The following is a 19,984-nucleotide window of genomic DNA, read 5'->3' on the forward strand; positions in this document are numbered from 1 at the left end:
GTACTGACGTCACTGGGGGTGGATCCTGTGTTGCTTTTTAATCTCTTTAAAAAACCGGGGACGACCGTCCGAGGTATGTGCTCCCCTTTGTTATGTATCAGCAGGTGGTGGTGGTATCATTGATTGTTGACCTCATTATGTGCACAGGTCTGTTATTATAAGTCAGATTTAATCTTCTGACAGAAATTATGTAACAATAAACCGGTGAAGTCTATTTATAGCACATCTGTTGTCAGATCCCACCATCCGATTATTTTCCTCTAGTTGCATTCTGATTTACCCAAGCCATGGCTTTTCTCAAAGCACACATTGCACAACTAAGCACAGTCTCTGTGTGGTAATTCATCTTGCCTAATCCAGTTGCAAACTCAAAGCCGTAGCTAACTAAACATCTTTGTTTTTGTCCAGTAAGCAGACTTTTCTACTCTCTGTGTCAGACTCCATGACAGTGCAATATGCCTGATTTTATTTATTAGATGCTTTATAGATTTTGTCATTTTATTTCAATTCTAATTATGCACACAAAATAGTTTTGCATATTATCTTACATTAATGCATAAGCTAACACAAACTAACAAGATAGCATGTTCAGCATGTTATACCAAAACAAATGTTAATTTTAGTTCATTGTGCATTCACTTATGTTAACAGTTAATTTTGATTTTAAAAATGTATTAGTGAAAGTAATGTTTAATGTTTGACTATGTCTCTAATGTATTAAAGCAACACCAAAGAGGTTTTTTTTACCTTAAAATAACGTTTCCAAAAAGGTTTCAGTCGTTCATCCACTCAAAACAGGGTGAACGGCACTTTCACATTCGCTTTGCAGGCCTCTATCGGCCAAAACCGCACTAAAGAAGTTTCCAACTGTCGGGTCGCGGTCCTGTAGTTCGAGTGAAAACTACAAAAACTTGCTTTACGGCAGACCTACAATCCAATCAGAGCCAGCTTTTCTGCAGTAGGCTAAATTATTTACGACAGTGGTAATGGACAATTCCGCTTCCAACCTGTAGGGGGAGCAAAAAGCAAAAACTCTTTAGTGTTGCTTTAAAGGTGCAGTGTGTAATTTTCAGAAGGATCTCTTGACAGAAATGCAAAATAATATACAAAACTATATTATCAGGGGTGTATAAAGACCCCCTAAAGACATAAAGAATGAACCATTATGTTTTTATTACCACAGAAACAAATCATTAAAACTAACTCCCCTTTTAATTATGCACATGTTTTTCATTAAATCTGTCTTTAAACAAAAAGTAGTCAAAATTGTAGCTTTATTAGTCAGAAGTAGGGCTGTGTTGAAAAAATCAATTTACCAATTCTGAATCGATTTTCATATTAATTTCTAAAGATCGATCCATAACTCAGAGGATTGATTTTATAATTAATAACTTAAACTTGCCGCGTCATTGAATTTACGCATATGCGCGAGGTGGAAGGACATTAAAACAACGAACATGGCGGTCAGTAACGTTAAGCAACCGGTTGTCTTGAAAACTCCAGAAACGCAAATAGTATCAATATGTTGCATAACTACAGTCCTGTAATTCAGGTATCAGCTGGAAAAAAAAGATTTTTTCAAAAACACTTATATAAACCTCGAAGATCGGATCAGATCGGTTCGAATCCAATCAAATTGAATAATAATAATAATAGTCAGAAAGATGCATGTTTTATGAACACGTAATAATAAAACTGACCCGAGTTCACCTAACCATATATGACACTGGTCATTTGTGATCAACTCCCCCTAGTGGTGAATCATCGGAATTTCGAAACGGTATGACGTAATGAAGCCCCGTTTGCTAAAATCACGTGACTTGGGCAGTTTGAAACACGCTCCGAACCAATTGATTTGAAACAAAAGATTCATAAAAGTTTCGAAGCCACAGAAGGAGTGCTTCGAAAGCAACCATCACTAGTAGCCTACACACACCACCTTTAAGAGTGCATTGAAGGATCTCTTGACAAAAAGCAATATAATATACATAACTATAATATTATTGGTGTATAAAGACCTTACACGATAAACTGTATTGTTTTTATTACCTTGAATGAGACGTTTTTATCTACATAAACCGCGGGCCCCCTTACAGGGAAGTCACTATTTTGCGCCATCGTGTTTCTACAGTAGCCCTAAATGGACAAACTGTATATAGTGCGTTTTGTCAGTATGTTGTCTCAGGCGATAACATGTTTGACCTGTGGTGGCTCCCGTAGCTTCTCTATGTGTTTTGAAAGAAAGGGGGTGAGCTGTAGACTGTTTGTTGCAATTTACAATCTCATCACTAGATGCCGCTAAAACTCTACACAGTGGACCTTTAAATTTTGTGGTAATCTAACAGACACACATAATATTTTCACACTCGAGAAAAATGAAAGCAAAATTTAAAATCACATTTTATTGAATAGTATATTCCATACAGACAACAAATGAAACATTTTTGGAAAAAAAAACTGAAAGCAAACAGTTACTGCAACACTGAGGTTGAATTTCTCATGTCTGTTAGATTCAGAAACATAAAGGGAAAAAATAAATACATTAAACAAAACAATAAAAACACTTTCATCGTATTTATAGCTACAGCTCTCCTGTCAATCGCCAATTGTGTAAACGACACAAAAAGGTCTTTACAAAAAGCATGAGTTATGCTGTGTTTCAAATGTTTATGGAACTTGTTTGTATGTTCATTAACATATAATCCAAAGGCAACACAGTAGGTTACTACAGTATACAAGCACAAGAAAGACAAACAAAAGGGAATTATTGGTCATGAGGGGTTTATGGGATATGTGTGTTAAAAGTGCTGTTGTTCCCCTGATATTTGGGCCTTGGCTTTTAGCCATCACCTTGCTGATCAAACTAGCTTAGTCAAACCTCCTTCATTTACGCGTCAATGTTTGTAAAAAAATATATATACAAAGTGACATGCATAAAATGTGGCTTTCCTAAACTACTCTTGATCAAAACTGATCAGATTGTAATATGCATTTCTCTTAAAATAAATATGTTAAAAGCCTTTCTCTGAATTATTATGAAGGGGGAATGTTGTGTTTAGTGAAAGCAATTGCATTGCATTAATGAATTACATATTATTATTTGTGTCAAAACCCATTTTGCACCATCATAAAGAGTTTACTTACATGGTATTTAATTCTTTAAAACAAGTATTACTTATAAACTAAGGTGTGTGCCATACCAAAGCATTGCTTGGCCTTTATACCTGATGGACTGGGCTTTTCACACTGGTTTATACTGGATGTACAATTTTATAATCCCTTATGATGGTCAGAAGAATAAATGAGTGTATTCATGTGAAAGACAGCTTACTGGCACCAGGCCTGCTTTAGCTGTCCTCTCAAACATACATGCAGGCGAGAGTGTATGAAATCGTGCAACAGCAAAAATAAATGCAATATGCAAAATTACTGAAATGTCTTCCACTTTAGGTTTAAGAGAGACATTCAGGGTTAAAATGTTGCCATGTGTACCATGTATGCATAAATTATATTTTATAATTCAAATAAAATGCCCCAAAACACCATTTTTCCCATGTTGCTTTTTGCATTTCTCAGTCTTGTTTTTATCCATTGAGTTACTAAGCCTGTTAAGAGAGGCACAATAGTGTGTTTCTCATCTTCAATGTCTTTGCCTCTCCGTTCTGTCCACACCTTCATTTACTTTCTTTACACAAACGCCTCTGGAACATCGCTGCCGTTGATTTTCAGGTAGATTTTAGCCAAGTTTTCTCTGTCCTTTCTCTTTTTGTGCAGAGTCTTCCTGAAGAACAGCAGGTAAAGTGGTAACAGGAACCCCAGCATGCTGACGCCCAGCAGACCCACGTTCACCCAGAGAAAGAGACCCAAATGGGACGTGAGGTCAGAACATGCCTAACAGGCATTTAATCCATTTAATATCACTCAAGGTCTCTTATATGTAGTGTGTGTGTCTTTACCCAGAGCGGGTCTCCATTTAAAGGTCCCATCATGGCCATGAACAAAGGCTGCTGCAGCAGAGCGAACACAGCGCTAACCAAAGACTGCATTCCAGTCAGACTGCCAAACTGAGATGATGGGTACCTGCAAACACATAAAGATACATTTACACGTTAAAGAGAGATCAATTTCTTTAAAATCTTTGACTTATTTCTTTTTATTAACATTTATTATCATTGTTTCTTAAGGAGCTATAAATGTGCGTAAAACATTAATATTGATCCTAAAAGTACACCTGATGTTCCAAGCCTTATCATTTATATGCTTAATCTAGCCATCGCAGACTGATTAAAGACAAATGTGATGATCACATGCAGAAAGTAATCTTGTGTTTGTGATAACACTGATAAACTCACACAGCAGCGTAAAGTCCACCGACAGCTGAGTGGATGAAGCCTCTGACGATAGTGTGAAGAACAAAGGAGAGCATCTGGAGAGAGACAATAACGAAAAAAAAAAGTTTATAATGGAATTATAATTCTACTCAAATTTGTGTGACATGGCTAAGAAGCAGTTTCATAATTGGGCCACTAGAGGGAGACACTATAAAACTAAGCATCCACTAATACATTTACCATTGGTGTGGTGTACTTTGGCAGTCTGAAAGAGACTTTTTAAATGCAGGTTGGTATTATGTCTGGTCATTAAACTGGAATGCAAATCAAACTACCTGGACTGCATTGTGAGAATTTTTTTTTTGTGAACCAAGAACGAATGCAAAAATATAAAACTTGGTATCGAAGTTTACTTTTAGACCAAAAAATTAAAAGTAGCACTAGTACTAGTATTTTGTAGCCTGGGTGCCAGCCGAACTTAGCCCCGCCCACAACATTTCAGGTAGGGAAGTTCGGTCTGGTATGGCTCCGTTGTGGCGCAACTAGAGGCAGAGCGCAGTTATGCTAATTTGAAAACCACGCCCACCGGGGGGGACCAATCCAACCGTCTCCGTTGACTTTGTGTTGCGGGGGGCCGCCTCCTTGTCATTTCTGACTTATAACAAAAACAGAATAATGCTTAAAAGCTGCTGTGTGACAATGTGTACAGCTAACAAGCCAAAAAACTCAGAAATAAGTTTTTATAAGCTGTCGAGCCGTAAAACCCAGTCTTTAAGGAGAAAAAAGTGGATCGCAGACTAGGTTTCCCTCTAGTGGGCACAGTTTTACTAATAGTAGTACTATGAAAAGTTGCCAGTTTTTACTTTTTTGTCTTTAAACGCTCGTTTTTTGGGGTCGACAGCTTATAAAAACTTATTTCTGTTTTTTTTTGCTTGTTAGCTGTACATATTGTCACACAGCAGCTTTTAGGCATTATTCTGTTTTTGTTATAATCCAGAAATGACAAGGAGGCGGCCTCTCGCAATACAAAGTCAATGGAGACGGATGGATTGTTCCCCCCCCCCCCCCGGTGGGCTTGGTTTTCAGGTTATGACACGCTGCGCTCTGTCTCTTTTGGGGTAGGGGCGTGTTTGTTTAGGTGATTTCAAATATCAACACTAGCTTTCAGAGATCATGCACCCCGCCTTTAAGAACTAAAAACGAATGCAAAAATATAAAAATTGTTATCAAAGTTTACTTTAAGACTAAAAAGTTAAAGTAGCACTAGTACTAGTATTGTGGCATTGCTATCTATCCTGAATGTGATGTAATCTTGAACACACACACACCTGGAGAGGTAAGTTAGGAATCAGGCAGGTGACGCCAAAGCCGACAAGGAGGATGTTTGTAAAGATGAAAGCTCGCGTGGCATTGGTCACTTTCTGGATCTGTCTGTCTCTGCGTTTGGGCTGAGGTTCATCTCTGAAAAAAATAATGAGACACTTGATTAAACATCAGAAAAACTTTGTCACTGATTTACTCACATTATCCATTCTAATAATGATTATTTACATCATTTTCACAGTTTGCAACCTACTTGTTGTGATCTTTCTCATTGACTTCTCCATCATCACACTCTTTCAGCTTCCAGTCCATGATCTGACCGATGACCGGCGTCGTCATCAAACACAAGAGTTGCATTACGCCGAAAATTGATGTATAGAGACTCACTAAATGAGAGAGAGAGAGAAAGTGAGAGACTACTCTAACACTGTCTAATGGATAACACCTGAGGTTGGTTAATAACTATTCTGTTTAATGGTTGAGTTTAATGTACCCTAGAGACTCAGAGGTGAGGGGACAGACTTTTCAGGAGAAGGTTAAATGGTAGATTAACAAGCTTTAGGAACACACGCTCTACTGGTTTCTACTGCTATTTTACTGCTTTGCGATAGCTTCTTACCAAATTCAATTTTTTCAACTGCAAAAAACAGTCAAAAAAGCAGCAATTTAGAAGAAAATAACATCAAAATGTAAAAAAAATCTTATTCTGAAACTGTAAAGCACTTTTAACCCTGGAGAACCCAGGAAAATCCAAAAACCCATTTATTCTATTGAACAAATTTGACCCTGTGGGTTCTCAAGGGTTAAAAATAAAGGTGCTTAAAAGGGACCATAGAAGAAAGATTTTTGGAACCAGTCAGTTAAAGGTTTTTAAAAGAACTATTTATTTCTTTTTATAATGAAAAAGTGGTTCTTCTAAACTATGGCATCGTGAAGCACCTTTATTAGTAAGTGTATTAAGGTTTCATTTCATAAATAAAAAGTGCAGCTTTGTTGGTAACGACAGCAAAATTAAACATTATCCCAGACAGCAGATGACCCGGGCCGGATCCGCACCAAAGCTGATGACTTTGGCACGGTTCCGGTGTGGATCCGGCCCGGGGTCATCTGCGGTCTGTGATATAAATTATTTGTTGTGTTATAAAAAGAGGACAAGAACTAACAAAGAAAGTGCCATAAAATTGACATACTGTATCCAACAGAGGTGTCTACTTCTATACATCTACACACAAACACACACCTGTGTGGAAATCTCCGCCACTGAGAGACTCCAAGATGTTGTTCATGGCTCCCATGTAGAAGATGAGACGTAGCTGAGTTACACACATGGTCACCAGACTCAAAATGAAGAGTGGACTGGTTATGCTCTTCATAAATGACTGAGCTGCGAAAACAAAACAACAAAGACAAAAAATTAACCCTTCTATGTCCCAACCCTGGTTCAACAAGAAATACATGAACGCAACACAGCTGTGGTCATCAAGAGGACCTTATGGCAAAGAAACAGTTTAAAGATTATTGTGCCAAACAGATCTTTGACATATTTGTAGTCAGCTAGCTAAGTAATAACAGACCTAGTTTGTTGGCACACTGTTTATTTAGTACCTTTATGGGTATACAACACATTGAAATGGTGTACCTTTTAGGGTACAATATTACCCTTCGGACATATTGTGTACCATAAGGAACAATTTTGTATAAAATGTACCTTTAAATATACACAATATGTCCTTAAGGTACATAGTATACCTGTAACGGTACAAAATGGAACCTTAGGGTACCACCCCAGCGACAGAAAGGTACAATTGTCTACCTATTGTCTACTTAGTGCACAGATATATTTGAAAGTAATACTTTATTGGCCCCTATTGCATATGGACTCGCATCTTAAAAGTTATTTATTGTATCATGGTCACTGAGATTCCTCTTTGGTATCACACTTCAGTTCCAGGTCCATGGTGGACAGGCAGAGTTTGTTTGCTTCCTTGGCCTGCAGCTCTTTCTGTTTCTGAGTGTTGTCCACGCTCAGACGCTTGCCGACTGTCGTCACCTGGTGGTAAAACTGTTTTCCGGTGATCTTGTGGTCAAAGCCCAACCAACTGAACTTGATCTTGACACTGGGAAAAAAGTCAGTATTACATTAAAAATTATGCATAGCAGATGCTTTAATTCAAAGTGACAGCACATTGAATGCATACATTTTATCATGCATTCCATGATGATTAAAGGCGGGGTGCATGATCTCTGAAAGCCAATGTTGATATTTGAAATCACCTAAACAAACAAGGCCCACCCCAATAGAATCTGGACCTTTTTTTTGATAGACCCGCCCCACACATACGCAACGATGTCGGTTAGCAGACTGCTGATTGGCTACAAGTGTGTTTTGGTACTCTTCCCGACTCCCTTTTCTTAAGTGTATTTCCTTTAAACCCCTGACCTTGGTGGTACTAGTAGTATATGAACACTGTCCTAGTGTTAGATATTGCAGAATTATGACGTGTAGGAGATGTGCTTGTGTGTACTCTTACGTGTAGTCCATGTCCTCTGGTCCAGGGAAAGGCTCAAGAGGCCAGTTGAAGAAGCAGTTTAGAAAGACGAGACCCGCACAGGCGGCCCAGACCACCAGAATCATTATGAAGGTAATACCAAGGTCATAGATCACCTAGAGAAAAAATAACACACAGTACTGACTGTAATTCATCATTGTCTTGGGAACACAATGTTGCATTATTAATTGGTATTTGTCAGTTTAATCTATCGAACCTTGACCCCAGGAAACGTCACAGCTGATGAAGCATATGAGCCAATCATGAGAGCGATGAATGTGGAACGCAGGTCACCAAACATGTTGGGCAACTGGAAGAAAATATGAAGAAAACAGCTCAATTTTTATGTAAAACTGCTTTGAAAACAGTGTGAATTGTGCAAGGTGCTTTATACATAAAACTGAACTGAATACAATCTGTCATCATTTACAACCATAGCAGAATTTACAGAAAAGTACAGAAATCCAATTACAGTTCACAATTATACAATTTATATTGTAACATTTTAGATTTTAATATATTTAATATGATGTATTATATTTCAGATTGTAAGCATACTTTTTTAAGATTTAGGTTGATGACAAAAATACTGGAAAGATTCAGAAAAAAAGGTTTGTGCACTGTGGCGGTTCAAACCATTTTGTAGAGGACACAGCACTAGCAAGACCAAAGACAAATGATCTATAGTCATTCTGTAAATACAGCAGAAGTCGAGGAGAGACGGCCAACAATTATGTGCTGATGAAATCCCAGTAAATCAGCAGTGAAAGGCTGTTCAGTTCAGAGCCATTGACTGTAAGAAAGAGCGTGTGGGGGATGACAGAGAAGAAAGAGAGAAAGATGTGACAGAGGACTACACAAGTAAAAGACTACAAGTATTTGGGTATACTTATTGGACAAATGTGGAGAAAAAATATTTCACTGTGGAATTTCCTAACAAATCATACTTTTCTTTCTTTCTTCCTTGTTTTCTTTCACTAAAAGAGGAAGTGGGACAGCAGAACTGAGGTTTGACCTGTCTGGTCTAAACCAGCTACAACTGATTCTCTTTTATGGTTTTAATTGAAGCTCAGACCGGGACTGCCCACGGTTATGCCTTGTTCTTGTGACAGTAAAGTGGATGAGCGTCAGCAAGTGTCCTATTACGTAAGAATGTTCCTAACAAAAGAGCTGAAATGAGGATTTTTTTTTTGTTAAAAAGTCTCCTAAAGCGATTGTTGGGTGGTGGTCAACATCTACACTGCATACTAGATTGGTATCACCAAACACAATGTATATGGTGAATAAATGACTCAAGGTTACAAGTCAGCTTACAATATGATACAATTAAAAAAAAACCTGTCAGAAAAAATGTTTAAAATATGTACTTTCAGAAAGTACAGCTTTGCTTATACCTGGTACATTGTAAAACGTGAAAAGTTGGATCGACTTCAAAAATACTACAATTGGTAACACCTAAAAAAATGTAAGTTTATTCAACAATTAAAAATTTCCCTTTAGTTTCAGTTTAGGTGAAAATATTAAGTTGAATAAATTTACATTTCTTAGGTGTCACTTTTTACAGTGTATATACAGTATTTATATCTAAAAGGTACATATTGGTAACAAATGTATACATATCTGGACCTAATGGTACATCTAGGGGTGGTTTCCCAAAAGGGATTAGCTTAAGCCAGGACTACTGTAGGCCTTGGTTTAATTAGAAAATAACTAGTTTTAACAAACGTGCCTTACTAAAAACATTACGTGTGTGCATTTTGAGGCAAAACAAAGGGCACTGATGTACACTGTAAAAAAATCAGTAGATATTACAATGTTATTGTAGCTGGGTTGCCGGTAATTTACCGTAGATTTACATTTATGTTATTTACTTGCAAGAGTTTGTTCAAAGTTAAATAAATGTTAAATATTAAAAGGTCTTTATCTTTACAGAATAAAACTATACAATAACAGCCGCATGCAAAGCATTCTGGGAACCAGAAATCATCATCAACCTTTTTCAGTTTTTTGCTTCAGATTTTGATGCTGTTTTTTTTGTTTTACTCTGTGAAGACAAAGACTTGTAAATGTTTAATGTTCATTTAACTTTGAACAAAATGTTGCTAGTAAAAAACATAAATTTAAATCTACGGTAAGTTACCGGCAACCCAGCTGCAATTTCTACGGAATTTTTTATAGTGTATTTTAAGATATTTCAGTGCAAGTTGTTTTCAGTTTGGACAGCTCTTACATTTATTTTGGTCTAGGACTAGTCTAATCTCTGTCCGGGAAATCGCCCCATTAGGAACATATTACGTACTTTTTAAAAACACTGCAAAAAAATACTTTCTTGCTTAGAATTTTTGTCTTGGTTTCAGTAAAAATATCTAAAAATTCTTAAATTAAGATGCATTTTCTTGATGAGCAAATTGAAAATAAGTTTAGTAAATAGACATTTTTTGTGAATTTGTGATTAAAACAAGCTAAAAAATCAGCCAACATGTGCTGAGATTTTTTTCTTGAATTAAGTGTTTAAAAAAAGTAAACTTATTTTTTTAAAAAAATTTCTTACCCGATTGGCAGATATTTTTGCTTGTTTTAAGCACAAATTAACTTAAATTTGATATTGTTTGTCTAAAAACTAGACTTATTTTCTTAGGTCATTTTGCTCATCAAGAAAATTCATCTTGATTTAAGAATTTTAGATATTTGTACTGAAAACAAGACAAAAATACTAAATAGGAAAGTCATTTTTTGCAGTGCACTGTAAAATTGTTTTGCTGTAGTTATGCAGCTGTTTGCCAGTAACTTACTGTAGATTAAAATTTATGTTATAAGCTGGCAAAAGTTTGTTAAAAGCTAAATGAACATTTAACATTAACAAATCTTTGTCTTTACAGAATAAAACTATAAAATAACAGTCTCATGCAAAGCATTTTGGGAGCCAGAAATCCTAATCAACCTTTTTTTTGTCCCTTTAGATTTAGGTTCGTTTTTTTGTCCCTTTAGATTTAGGTTCTTTGCATGAGGCTATTATTTTAGCTTTATTCTGTAAAAACTATTCTGATTAACACTTAAACATACATTTAAATCTACAGTACGTTACTGGCAATAGTATACTGATGCAGTACCATGATGGGGTACATATTTTGACCATTTTTTTCTAACAGTGTATAACAATTAGATTATTATTATTATTTAAATGAAATAAAAATACATTAGACAAAACGTCTTACAAAAATACACACTGTAAAAAATTTGCTGTAATTATGCAGCTGGTTGCCAGCAACTTACTGTAGAAGATAAAGACTGAAAATGATACATGTTCATTTAACTTGGAACAAACTGTTGGCAGTAAATCTACACTAATTTACCGGCAGCTAGTTGCCAGTAAACTGTAATCTCTACAGAAACCCTTTACAGTGTAAATAATTGTAAAAAAAAGAAAAAAGTTTCTAAGAAATATGAATACTTGGTAAACTCATTTGTGATTAGCGGGTGTGGCAAAAGGTTGCTCTTGGACCTTGGGTGCGAGCGTTTCATGAGAGTTCAATAAGGTCATATATTTCCTCAGATCACGCTGAGCACATGATAACCGGAGGCTGTTCTTACTGGGTCACTACACTGGATTGTACACCATCAGGAGTTAATGCACGGTGCCTGTACAGCAACAGAAGCAAGTCAACAAAATCCTGCAACAGATGGGTCTAATGATTAACCTGCTGTATTGCACTTGAGAGACGATGGGCGAGAGAGAAGTGAGAAGAGAGACTGAGAGGAAAATGAGAAACAACGATCACAGGCAAACAGGAAAGACCGAATACAAGTAGAAAGGATCCATTCAAAAGTACAAAAACACATACTGTAAGTGATGTGAAGGTCATACACATTCCTCCGAAGCCATTGAAGGTCAAAGCGATGAAGATGAGGACGGATAGATCTAGAAAAGAGTCAAAAGACAGACAAATGGGTCTCATTTTAAGCAAAAAACAAACTCATGTGGGCAAACACATGCCTGTGATTTACTGTTTTCTACATAAACTCATTCTACATAATGTAAAGAACATGCTGTGAAAAATAACCTTGATATTTAATATTGACTGAGTTTGGTAATGTCAAAGATTGAATTAATGTGAAATTAAAATAAATGATGGTCCTACCATTTGGATTGCTGGCACCATAAGCGATCATGAGGCAAGAGAGAGCAAAGCAGGCACTGGAATAGAATACACATTCTTCAGAGGTCAACACTACCAATGCTTTAAATACAAGTCAACATGGTCTCTTGAGCACATGGTATCTGCTGTACCTGCCAAGGAGACGGAGTTTACGCGGGCCGTATTTGTCCATGACGATTCCGAGTGGGAGCGTAATGGCGCTGAGAAGGAAGGATCCCACGGTGAATGCCAGATTGAGCATCTCGTCCTGTTCCTTACAGATCAGCCAGCCGTTCATTCTCAGGTGGTCCTCAGGATGGTTCAGAGGGACTACCTCCACCCCATCTTTACTGTGGAAATCGCCATATTCGTAGTCTGGATCATCAGACTGCGATGAATGCCCAGCTGACGAGGAGAGGTTTGTCGTCGAGCTGTTGCCTTTAGAAAAGAAAGACAAAGAGAACGAGAGATGGATCAGCATGTGAATTATCTATTAAATTCCATCCCATTAGAAAGAATAATCTCAATAAAATTAAGACATTAAAGGAATACTCAAGCCAAATATCAAAATTACCCCATGATTTACTCACACTCAAGCAATCCGAGGTACATATGTCCATCATCTTTCAGACGAGCACATAAGGAGTTATTTTACATTTCTTTGCTCTTTCAAGCTTTATAATGGTAGAAAACAGGAATCAGGGAACAATTTCTGATTTTAAATCCCAAAAAAGTCCATTCATCCTTCACAGAGGTAATCCAAGAGGTTAATAAAGGTCTTCTGCGGGTAATCAATGTGATTGTGTAAAATAATTTCATATTTCAAACTGAAACTATAATAACTAGTTTCAGGAAATGGCACCATCTTGGACTCGTGCAAGAGTTTTAGCGTAGTGAGCACTTGTGCCATGGGTACCTTGCGCAGTGACTTTTGTGAATTGAGTCCAAGATGGCGTCGTAACCAAAGATAGTTTAAAATATAGATATTTTTCATACAATATTGCATGGATTACCTGCAAAAGACCTTTATTAACCCCTTGGAGCCATGTGGATTACTACTATGAAGGATGGATGCACTTTTTGGGGGGTTCAAAGTCAAAAGTTGTTTCTTGTTTTCTCCCATTATACACTTGGAAAAGTAAAGAATTTTCTAGGCCGATATGATATTACGCAGTGCCCGAAAATAGTCCCCAGCTATTGAAAGATACTAAGGGGACTATTTTTGGGTGCTGCGTAATATCATTGCGCCTGCTGCAGCCATGTTACGGCAGCAAAGTCCTTGATTATTACGCCAAAATGAGAGTATAGTCCCTAGCCATATCGGGCTAGAAAATCGCAAGTTTTAATTTTCCGTCATTCTTAGTACACGATGTAACTACAGAAAAGTCAAGTTTTAAATAGGAAAAATATCCAAACTCTTTGGTTATTTTTGAGCGTGATGCTAATGGTCTAATCAGATTCAATATATTATGCTAAGCTATGCTATGCTAAAAGTGGTACCGCCAGACCCGGAGATTAGCTGAATGGGTTCCAAAACGGTAAAAATCAAATGTTATAGGGGAGCTGGAAAATAAGCCTATTTTCAAAGAAAGTGGAGTGTCCCTTTAAGTAGAAGATCTAAGTTAATGACAGTCTTTTTTGTTTAGCCTTACAGTATCAACACAACATGGGTGAAACAATCAATGGATTAATGCAAGGTTACAGCAGGTAAGAGCACTTTGCTACATCACTCTCTATATATAGAAATAAATGTAGCGCTTAAAAGTTATTCTTTAAAACAAATAAAAATCTCATCAATTTGCTTTCAGCCCTTCTGTACAGGGCGGTACAGTAGGACTTTAGCACTAGGGTTGCGTGGCTATGCTGTTACATCAAAACCCAGCACAAACCAGCTGGATTTGCATGGAATTAACTCTGGATTAAACTGGTTTTCTCAGACTGCAGCTATTGTACAAAGTGTCTGACACAGACCTTCACCCAGCAGTAAAATACTTGAGTGAGGAATCACCAATATGTGGCCTCATTAAAGACAAGAGATAAGCGATACAGTAGAAAGCATGCATTCGCTGTTCCTTTATCTTGTTCATCTGTGGGAACGCAATTTATAATCGTCCTTTTGGACTATTGTACAAACATGTTTTATATTATCTCACTATGCACACACATATAAAGCATTTGACGGCGAACTGCATTAATAACAGCTGGCATTTATGAACTAGTTATCTTACTTGATCTGTATGGTTTTCAATATAAACCACTCTTGAAAACATGCAAAAAGCACCACCATGCTTGATAAGCGTTTTATATATTTTTTGATTGGTGTTTTTGTGGGAGGTTGTTTATGACCACATTCACTAGATAAAGCTAATCTCGTTCTGATTAAACACGTGTATTCTTTCCTGAGCCACAAAGTGTGGAATGTCCTGACGTGTTTTGCACCCAGTTGTGAACTTTCTCTCACACCGCACCTAAGGAGCCGTGTCAATCTCAGTGAGTTGCTGGCTTTCCGAAGCTATGCGAGAATTGTCCCCTTTGGCCACTGTAAATGCATCTCAAATAAAGAGGGGGTGTCCGGAGATCCCCCAGTGGGGTTGTTTACTTAGATGTGCTAATGGCTGCCAGGCCTACATAATAACATTGATTATTGCTAGTCGCTATTGCAGAACACACCCTGACAGATACCAATGACCTGCTCTCGGCGAAAAACATGTTGGGAGTATGTGTGCATGTGTGTGCTTTTGATTTAAAGGGTAGACTAAGAACAAAGGACTTTCTTACTTAGTATTTTTGTCTTGTTTTTAGTATAAATATTAAACAATTCTTAAATCAAGATGTATTTTCTTGATGACCATAAGAAAATAAGTCTAGTTTTTAGACAAAAAAATATACAATTTAAGTAAATTTGTGCTTAAAACAAGTTACAAAATCTGCCAGTGGGGTAAAGAAAATTCTTGAATTAAGTGTTTAAGAAAAAATATATTTTTATTTTATTGTATTGTATTACCCCACACTGTGCAAAATGATTTTCAAGAAAAAAAAATCTTAGTATTTCTGTCTTGTTTTCAGTAAAAATATCTAACAATTCTTAAATTAAGATGCTTTTTCTTGATGAGCAAAACGACCCAAGAAAATAAGTCTAGTTTTTAGATCAAAAAATATCAAATTTAAGTGATTTTGTGCAAAAAAAATCTGCAAATTTTTCTTGATTTTTGTGTTTAAGAAAAAATTTCAAGATTTTTTGCTTGTTTTATGCACAAATTTGAACTGGACTTATTTTCTTGGGTCATTTTGCTCATCAAAAAAGCATCTTAATTTAAGAATTTTTAGATTTTGTTTACTGAAAGATGAATTTATTTGTGCTTGTTTTAAGCAAAAATTCACTTTAATGTTATGTTTGTTTGTTTTTTGTCTAGAAACTAGACTTATTTTCTAAGGTAAATTTGCTCATAAAAAATGCATATTAATTTAAGAATTTTTCTGATATTTGTACTGAAAACAAGAAATTTATTTTTTGCAGTGAAGAACATAATGAACTGACTGAACCTGGTAGCCAATCAGTTGAGAATTTTATTAGTTAACTTTACTATAATAAAATGTCTACCCTGTAACACATTGGTATATAACTATATAATTAATATTGCTTTCATATAATTGCTCAACTATGTTTAACTGATAGGAGTTGCTTTTCTAAAGGCCACATAAAAATAAAGACCTTCGTACAGAAAGGATAGTTGTACTCAAAATGTTTAAACTGATCCCAAAATGACCCAGTAAACTTTAAACACACATTCCTAGAGGAAATTTCATTTTAAACAACTGTTGATGCATTAATACAAAGGATGGGTTGATCACATTCACAGCCCTTATGTATGTTGTTGGACAGCTCTGATAAAATGTAAGAAGCTGTGAATGCACTGCAAAAAACATTCTCAGTATTTTTTTCTGGTTTTAAGTAAAAATATAAAAAAATTCTTAAATTAAGATGTAAGATTAGCAAAACGACCCAAGAAAATAAGACCAAAAATATCAAATTTAAGTGATTTTGTGCATTAAACAAGCTAAAAAAATCTGCCAGTGGGGTAAGCAAAAAATCTTGAACATTTTTCATAAACACTAAATTCAAGAAAAAAATTGCTTACCCCATTGGCAGATTTTTTTGCTTGTTTTATGCACAAAATAACTTACATTTGATATTTTGGTCTAAAAATTAGACTTATTTTCTTGGGTTGTTTTGCACATCAAGAAAAAGCATCTTTATTTAAGAATTTTTAGATATTTTTACTGAAAACAAGACAAAAATATTAAGATTTTGAAAATCATTTTTTTGCAGTGAAAGACACTCACAATACACTAGTTGTATTTGTCACTGTAAAAAATTGCTGTAATTATGCAGCAACTTACTGTTGAAGAAAAAGACTGAACATGTTTCATGTTCATTTTACTTTGAACAAACTGTTGCCAGTAAATAACAAAAATACAAAAATTTTAAATCTACAGTAAGTTACTGGCAGCTAGTTGACAGTTATACCCAGTAATACTGTAATTTCTACAGATTTTTTTTACAGTACTATTGTTGTATGTACCTCTAAAAGGTACCAGCATGTACCTTAGATATTTGTACCTTTTAGATACAAAAGTGTACTTTTTGAAAAGTACCGCCCAAGTGACTTTGAACCTTCATGTAAATTTTTTTCTGTGTACGATGTGTTCCTAACACGATTCAAGTTGATTCATGATTCAAGATTTGTTGTAAGTTTTTCATTAAACATTGCTGATAGAGCCCTATGTTCATGATGGGAGATCAGGCCCAGCGCACTAAACCGCTAAACCACCAGTGTCCTCACATGCTACACATCATGCAACATTCCCTCAGTATAAATGCTGACTGTCCTGGACCTTTGATTCTTATCTGTGGACTTTAAGATGACACATTCTAGCTGCTGCATACTTCAGCTTTTTTGCGGCTGTCTCGTGCACCGACGGTTTTCGCTGAGACAGATGTATTACGTCATAGTAATGTGACAAACCAAAAAACCCAGCAATCAGCTGTGCATGTCGAAACCAGGAACTACGACAGCTAAAAATGACCTTTCGTGCACTTTCCTATTCAAAAATCTTTACAGACTTCATGTCTGATGTGGTAGTCCTAGATCTTCCCAAATGATACGACTCCTACAGTTTCCCTCACAAACAACTTCTTTTCTCATCTGACCCTCCTCTACCCCTCTTTCTTGTTGTCTGCATGGGAACGTCAATCCGGCTTTTGTGGTCAAATAGGCCTGAATGTTCTTTTAAATCAAGACCTATTGCCCAAGAGAAAACGAGATAGTGATTAAAGGGCATCACCAGCCACAGTAAGACCAATGTGCCCTTTATTGTGACACACTGCTAACTGACTATTAATCAATTCTGAAATCAGTATGTGTTGCTTATCTGATAAACGCATTATCATAAACATGTTAATTTATATTAAACCATCACTATAGAGTTCTCAGTTTAAGGCTCAGTTTGATTAGATTAGAGACCCTGGGAATGCCCATTTACATTCCAGTGTTTAACAAAACCATGGCACTGTGATTAACAACAACTGATTTATTGGAAGTTCCTGTGGTCCTGAGGGAAGATTCCTCCTCCTTAGAGAAGGTGAACACAAAGGTTTCGCTCTATATCAGTTACACCATATAAACAGTACTGTCAGTGATAGATTACACAACACTCGAGTTTAAAATCAGCATCATTTTCATTTCTTTAATTAATCTATGATACACAGATTTTGTAATTGCTCAGTTTCAGGTATTTGGTTCTTTGGAGATAAAATAATTTTTAGTGCTATATTATTGTCCTTCAGAGAAGAATACTGGTTTCTGGGTTCTTAAAGCAACCATACATAAATGGTTTTCTCAACTTAATTTAGTGTAATTTAAAAAGTAATCTCTTGACATATAAAAGCATTTTTGGTTGTAATTCTCACCTGGATCTGTGCAGAGGTACGAATAGAAGCCCTCAGACTTCAGCATGATCAGTAAGGAGCCCCAGCCCAGCAGAACAGCAGAGAAGAGCAAGTTTTCAATAATGGCCGTCACCGCCATCCACCATCGACGGGCAAACGCTGTGGCCAAAGTCGGTGCCATGACTGCAAGGCTCAGGAAAGTAGAAAGATGAGAGGGTGATGTGGATGGGAAACCTTAAATCTGTTGATGAAAGAGATGGGGTTTATTCATTTATTCATTTGATACTGTATTGTTTGGAAATGTACCCTGTAGCTTAACTGGTAGCATTTCAAGGGCAAATGTAAATGTGTGAGTTATTCACTAATAATAGCTTCAACAAAAAGTGACTTTATAGATTAACACCTTTGTTATGTATATCACTTTGACACTTTTTTCAAAGTCATTGTGGCTCTTTTGTAATTCGGTGTTCAAGGGACATTCACTTTACACCACTAGAGACATCATAAATCAGCTTTGAAAGGAAAGAGAAAGCTCTGACATGATATAACTAGATCACAATATGCTTTATTATAAGAAGAATAAAAACTTTACTAACACTTTCCTCATTAAAGTTTATTAGTACTATTTATATGAATTCACTTTTTAGTAGTTATTTGTAATAAAATAATGATAAACACATTACATATTTATAACGTGAACATATATATGTGTATTTTAAATGTATATATAATTCATTCTTACCTTTGAGTGACAGATAAGCTCTGCCTTATGGTCTTCAAGTGCCAAGTCGTCTCTCCCCTGATGTCTTGCCAACCTCTCTCTCTCTCCCCCTATCTTTCTCTCTCTCTCACCCCTGCAGTTACCGGCACGTACTGAGAAATACTTCAGGGGCGAGTGTCTCATTTATAGCGATTTCATATGCGAATGTATCACGCGTTTCTATTGGATAATTTGGGAGGCTGAGTATGCCTGTCAGCAAATCAGCGAACAGTTACATTACGCACTGAAAAATCACGGGCTGCACACAGGTGGATGATTCGCTTCTCACAAACTTGGTCTCTTTCACTGAATATGTCTCAATGTCCAGATATTTATCTCTTTTTGAAGAGCGGTTGAATGAGGTTTGGTGGAGAACAGGAAACGTGTTACATCTGTCGTTTCTTTAAATACGCCCAGGTCCTTTTTTGACTGGGTTTATTGATTATAGGTATTTCTCAACACCATAGATTGGACCTTTCAAAGAAATGCTATACCTAGTTTGAATTACATTACATTTAGATTTTGCTTCAAGCATTACACTGTCAAGTTTCATTTGTAAACCACGCAAAGAAGAGCAGAAAAAACACTTGGTAACTTGTTTTTTGTTGTAGTGTGTAAAGAGGTTAACTAAAAGGCTGCACGTTGCAAAATGTAGATAAGGCAACAACAAAAAAACAGTACCCTAAAGTACGTGTGTCATCTTCCCCAATCAACAAAAACAGCTCGAAGTGTCTGAAAAGGTGACGGAGTGGGATGTATGACCTCATAGACACGAGATTGTTTCTCTTGCAAAACAACAAAAAAATGTTTTTTAGAAGTTACAAAATGTGGTCACCTAGTAGCAGTAGCTGTAGCATGTGTAATATAGTTAATTCTGATCAAGAATAGAATAGGCTTTGCGCATGCGCATTCTTGGAAAGCGCGCTTCGACGTGC

General features: G+C 36.3%; 1 protein-coding gene across 1 annotated transcript; it reads right to left on the reverse strand.

Annotated features, from left to right (window-relative positions):
* Positions 1–2,387: 2,387 nt before the first annotated feature.
* slc43a2b (solute carrier family 43 member 2b) lies at positions 2,388–19,320 on the reverse strand. The gene is made up of 14 exons (XM_073874232.1): positions 19,032–19,320; positions 18,311–18,530; positions 12,492–12,777; positions 12,343–12,398; positions 12,046–12,122; positions 8,421–8,513; positions 8,186–8,319; positions 7,569–7,771; positions 6,895–7,032; positions 5,908–6,040; positions 5,660–5,792; positions 4,353–4,426; positions 3,955–4,080; positions 2,388–3,847 (listed from the first exon to the last, which is right to left on the reverse strand). Exons 2-14 carry the CDS (start codon positions 18,468–18,470, stop codon positions 3,688–3,690), a joined length of 1,773 nt encoding a protein of 590 aa, XP_073730333.1. The 5' UTR covers positions 18,471–18,530; positions 19,032–19,320; the 3' UTR covers positions 2,388–3,687.
* Between the last annotated feature and the right edge of the window lie 664 nt (positions 19,321–19,984).

This window comes from Misgurnus anguillicaudatus, chromosome 12, assembly GCF_027580225.2.
Source record: "Misgurnus anguillicaudatus chromosome 12, ASM2758022v2, whole genome shotgun sequence".
Lineage (NCBI taxonomy): Eukaryota > Metazoa > Chordata > Actinopteri > Cypriniformes > Cobitidae > Misgurnus > Misgurnus anguillicaudatus.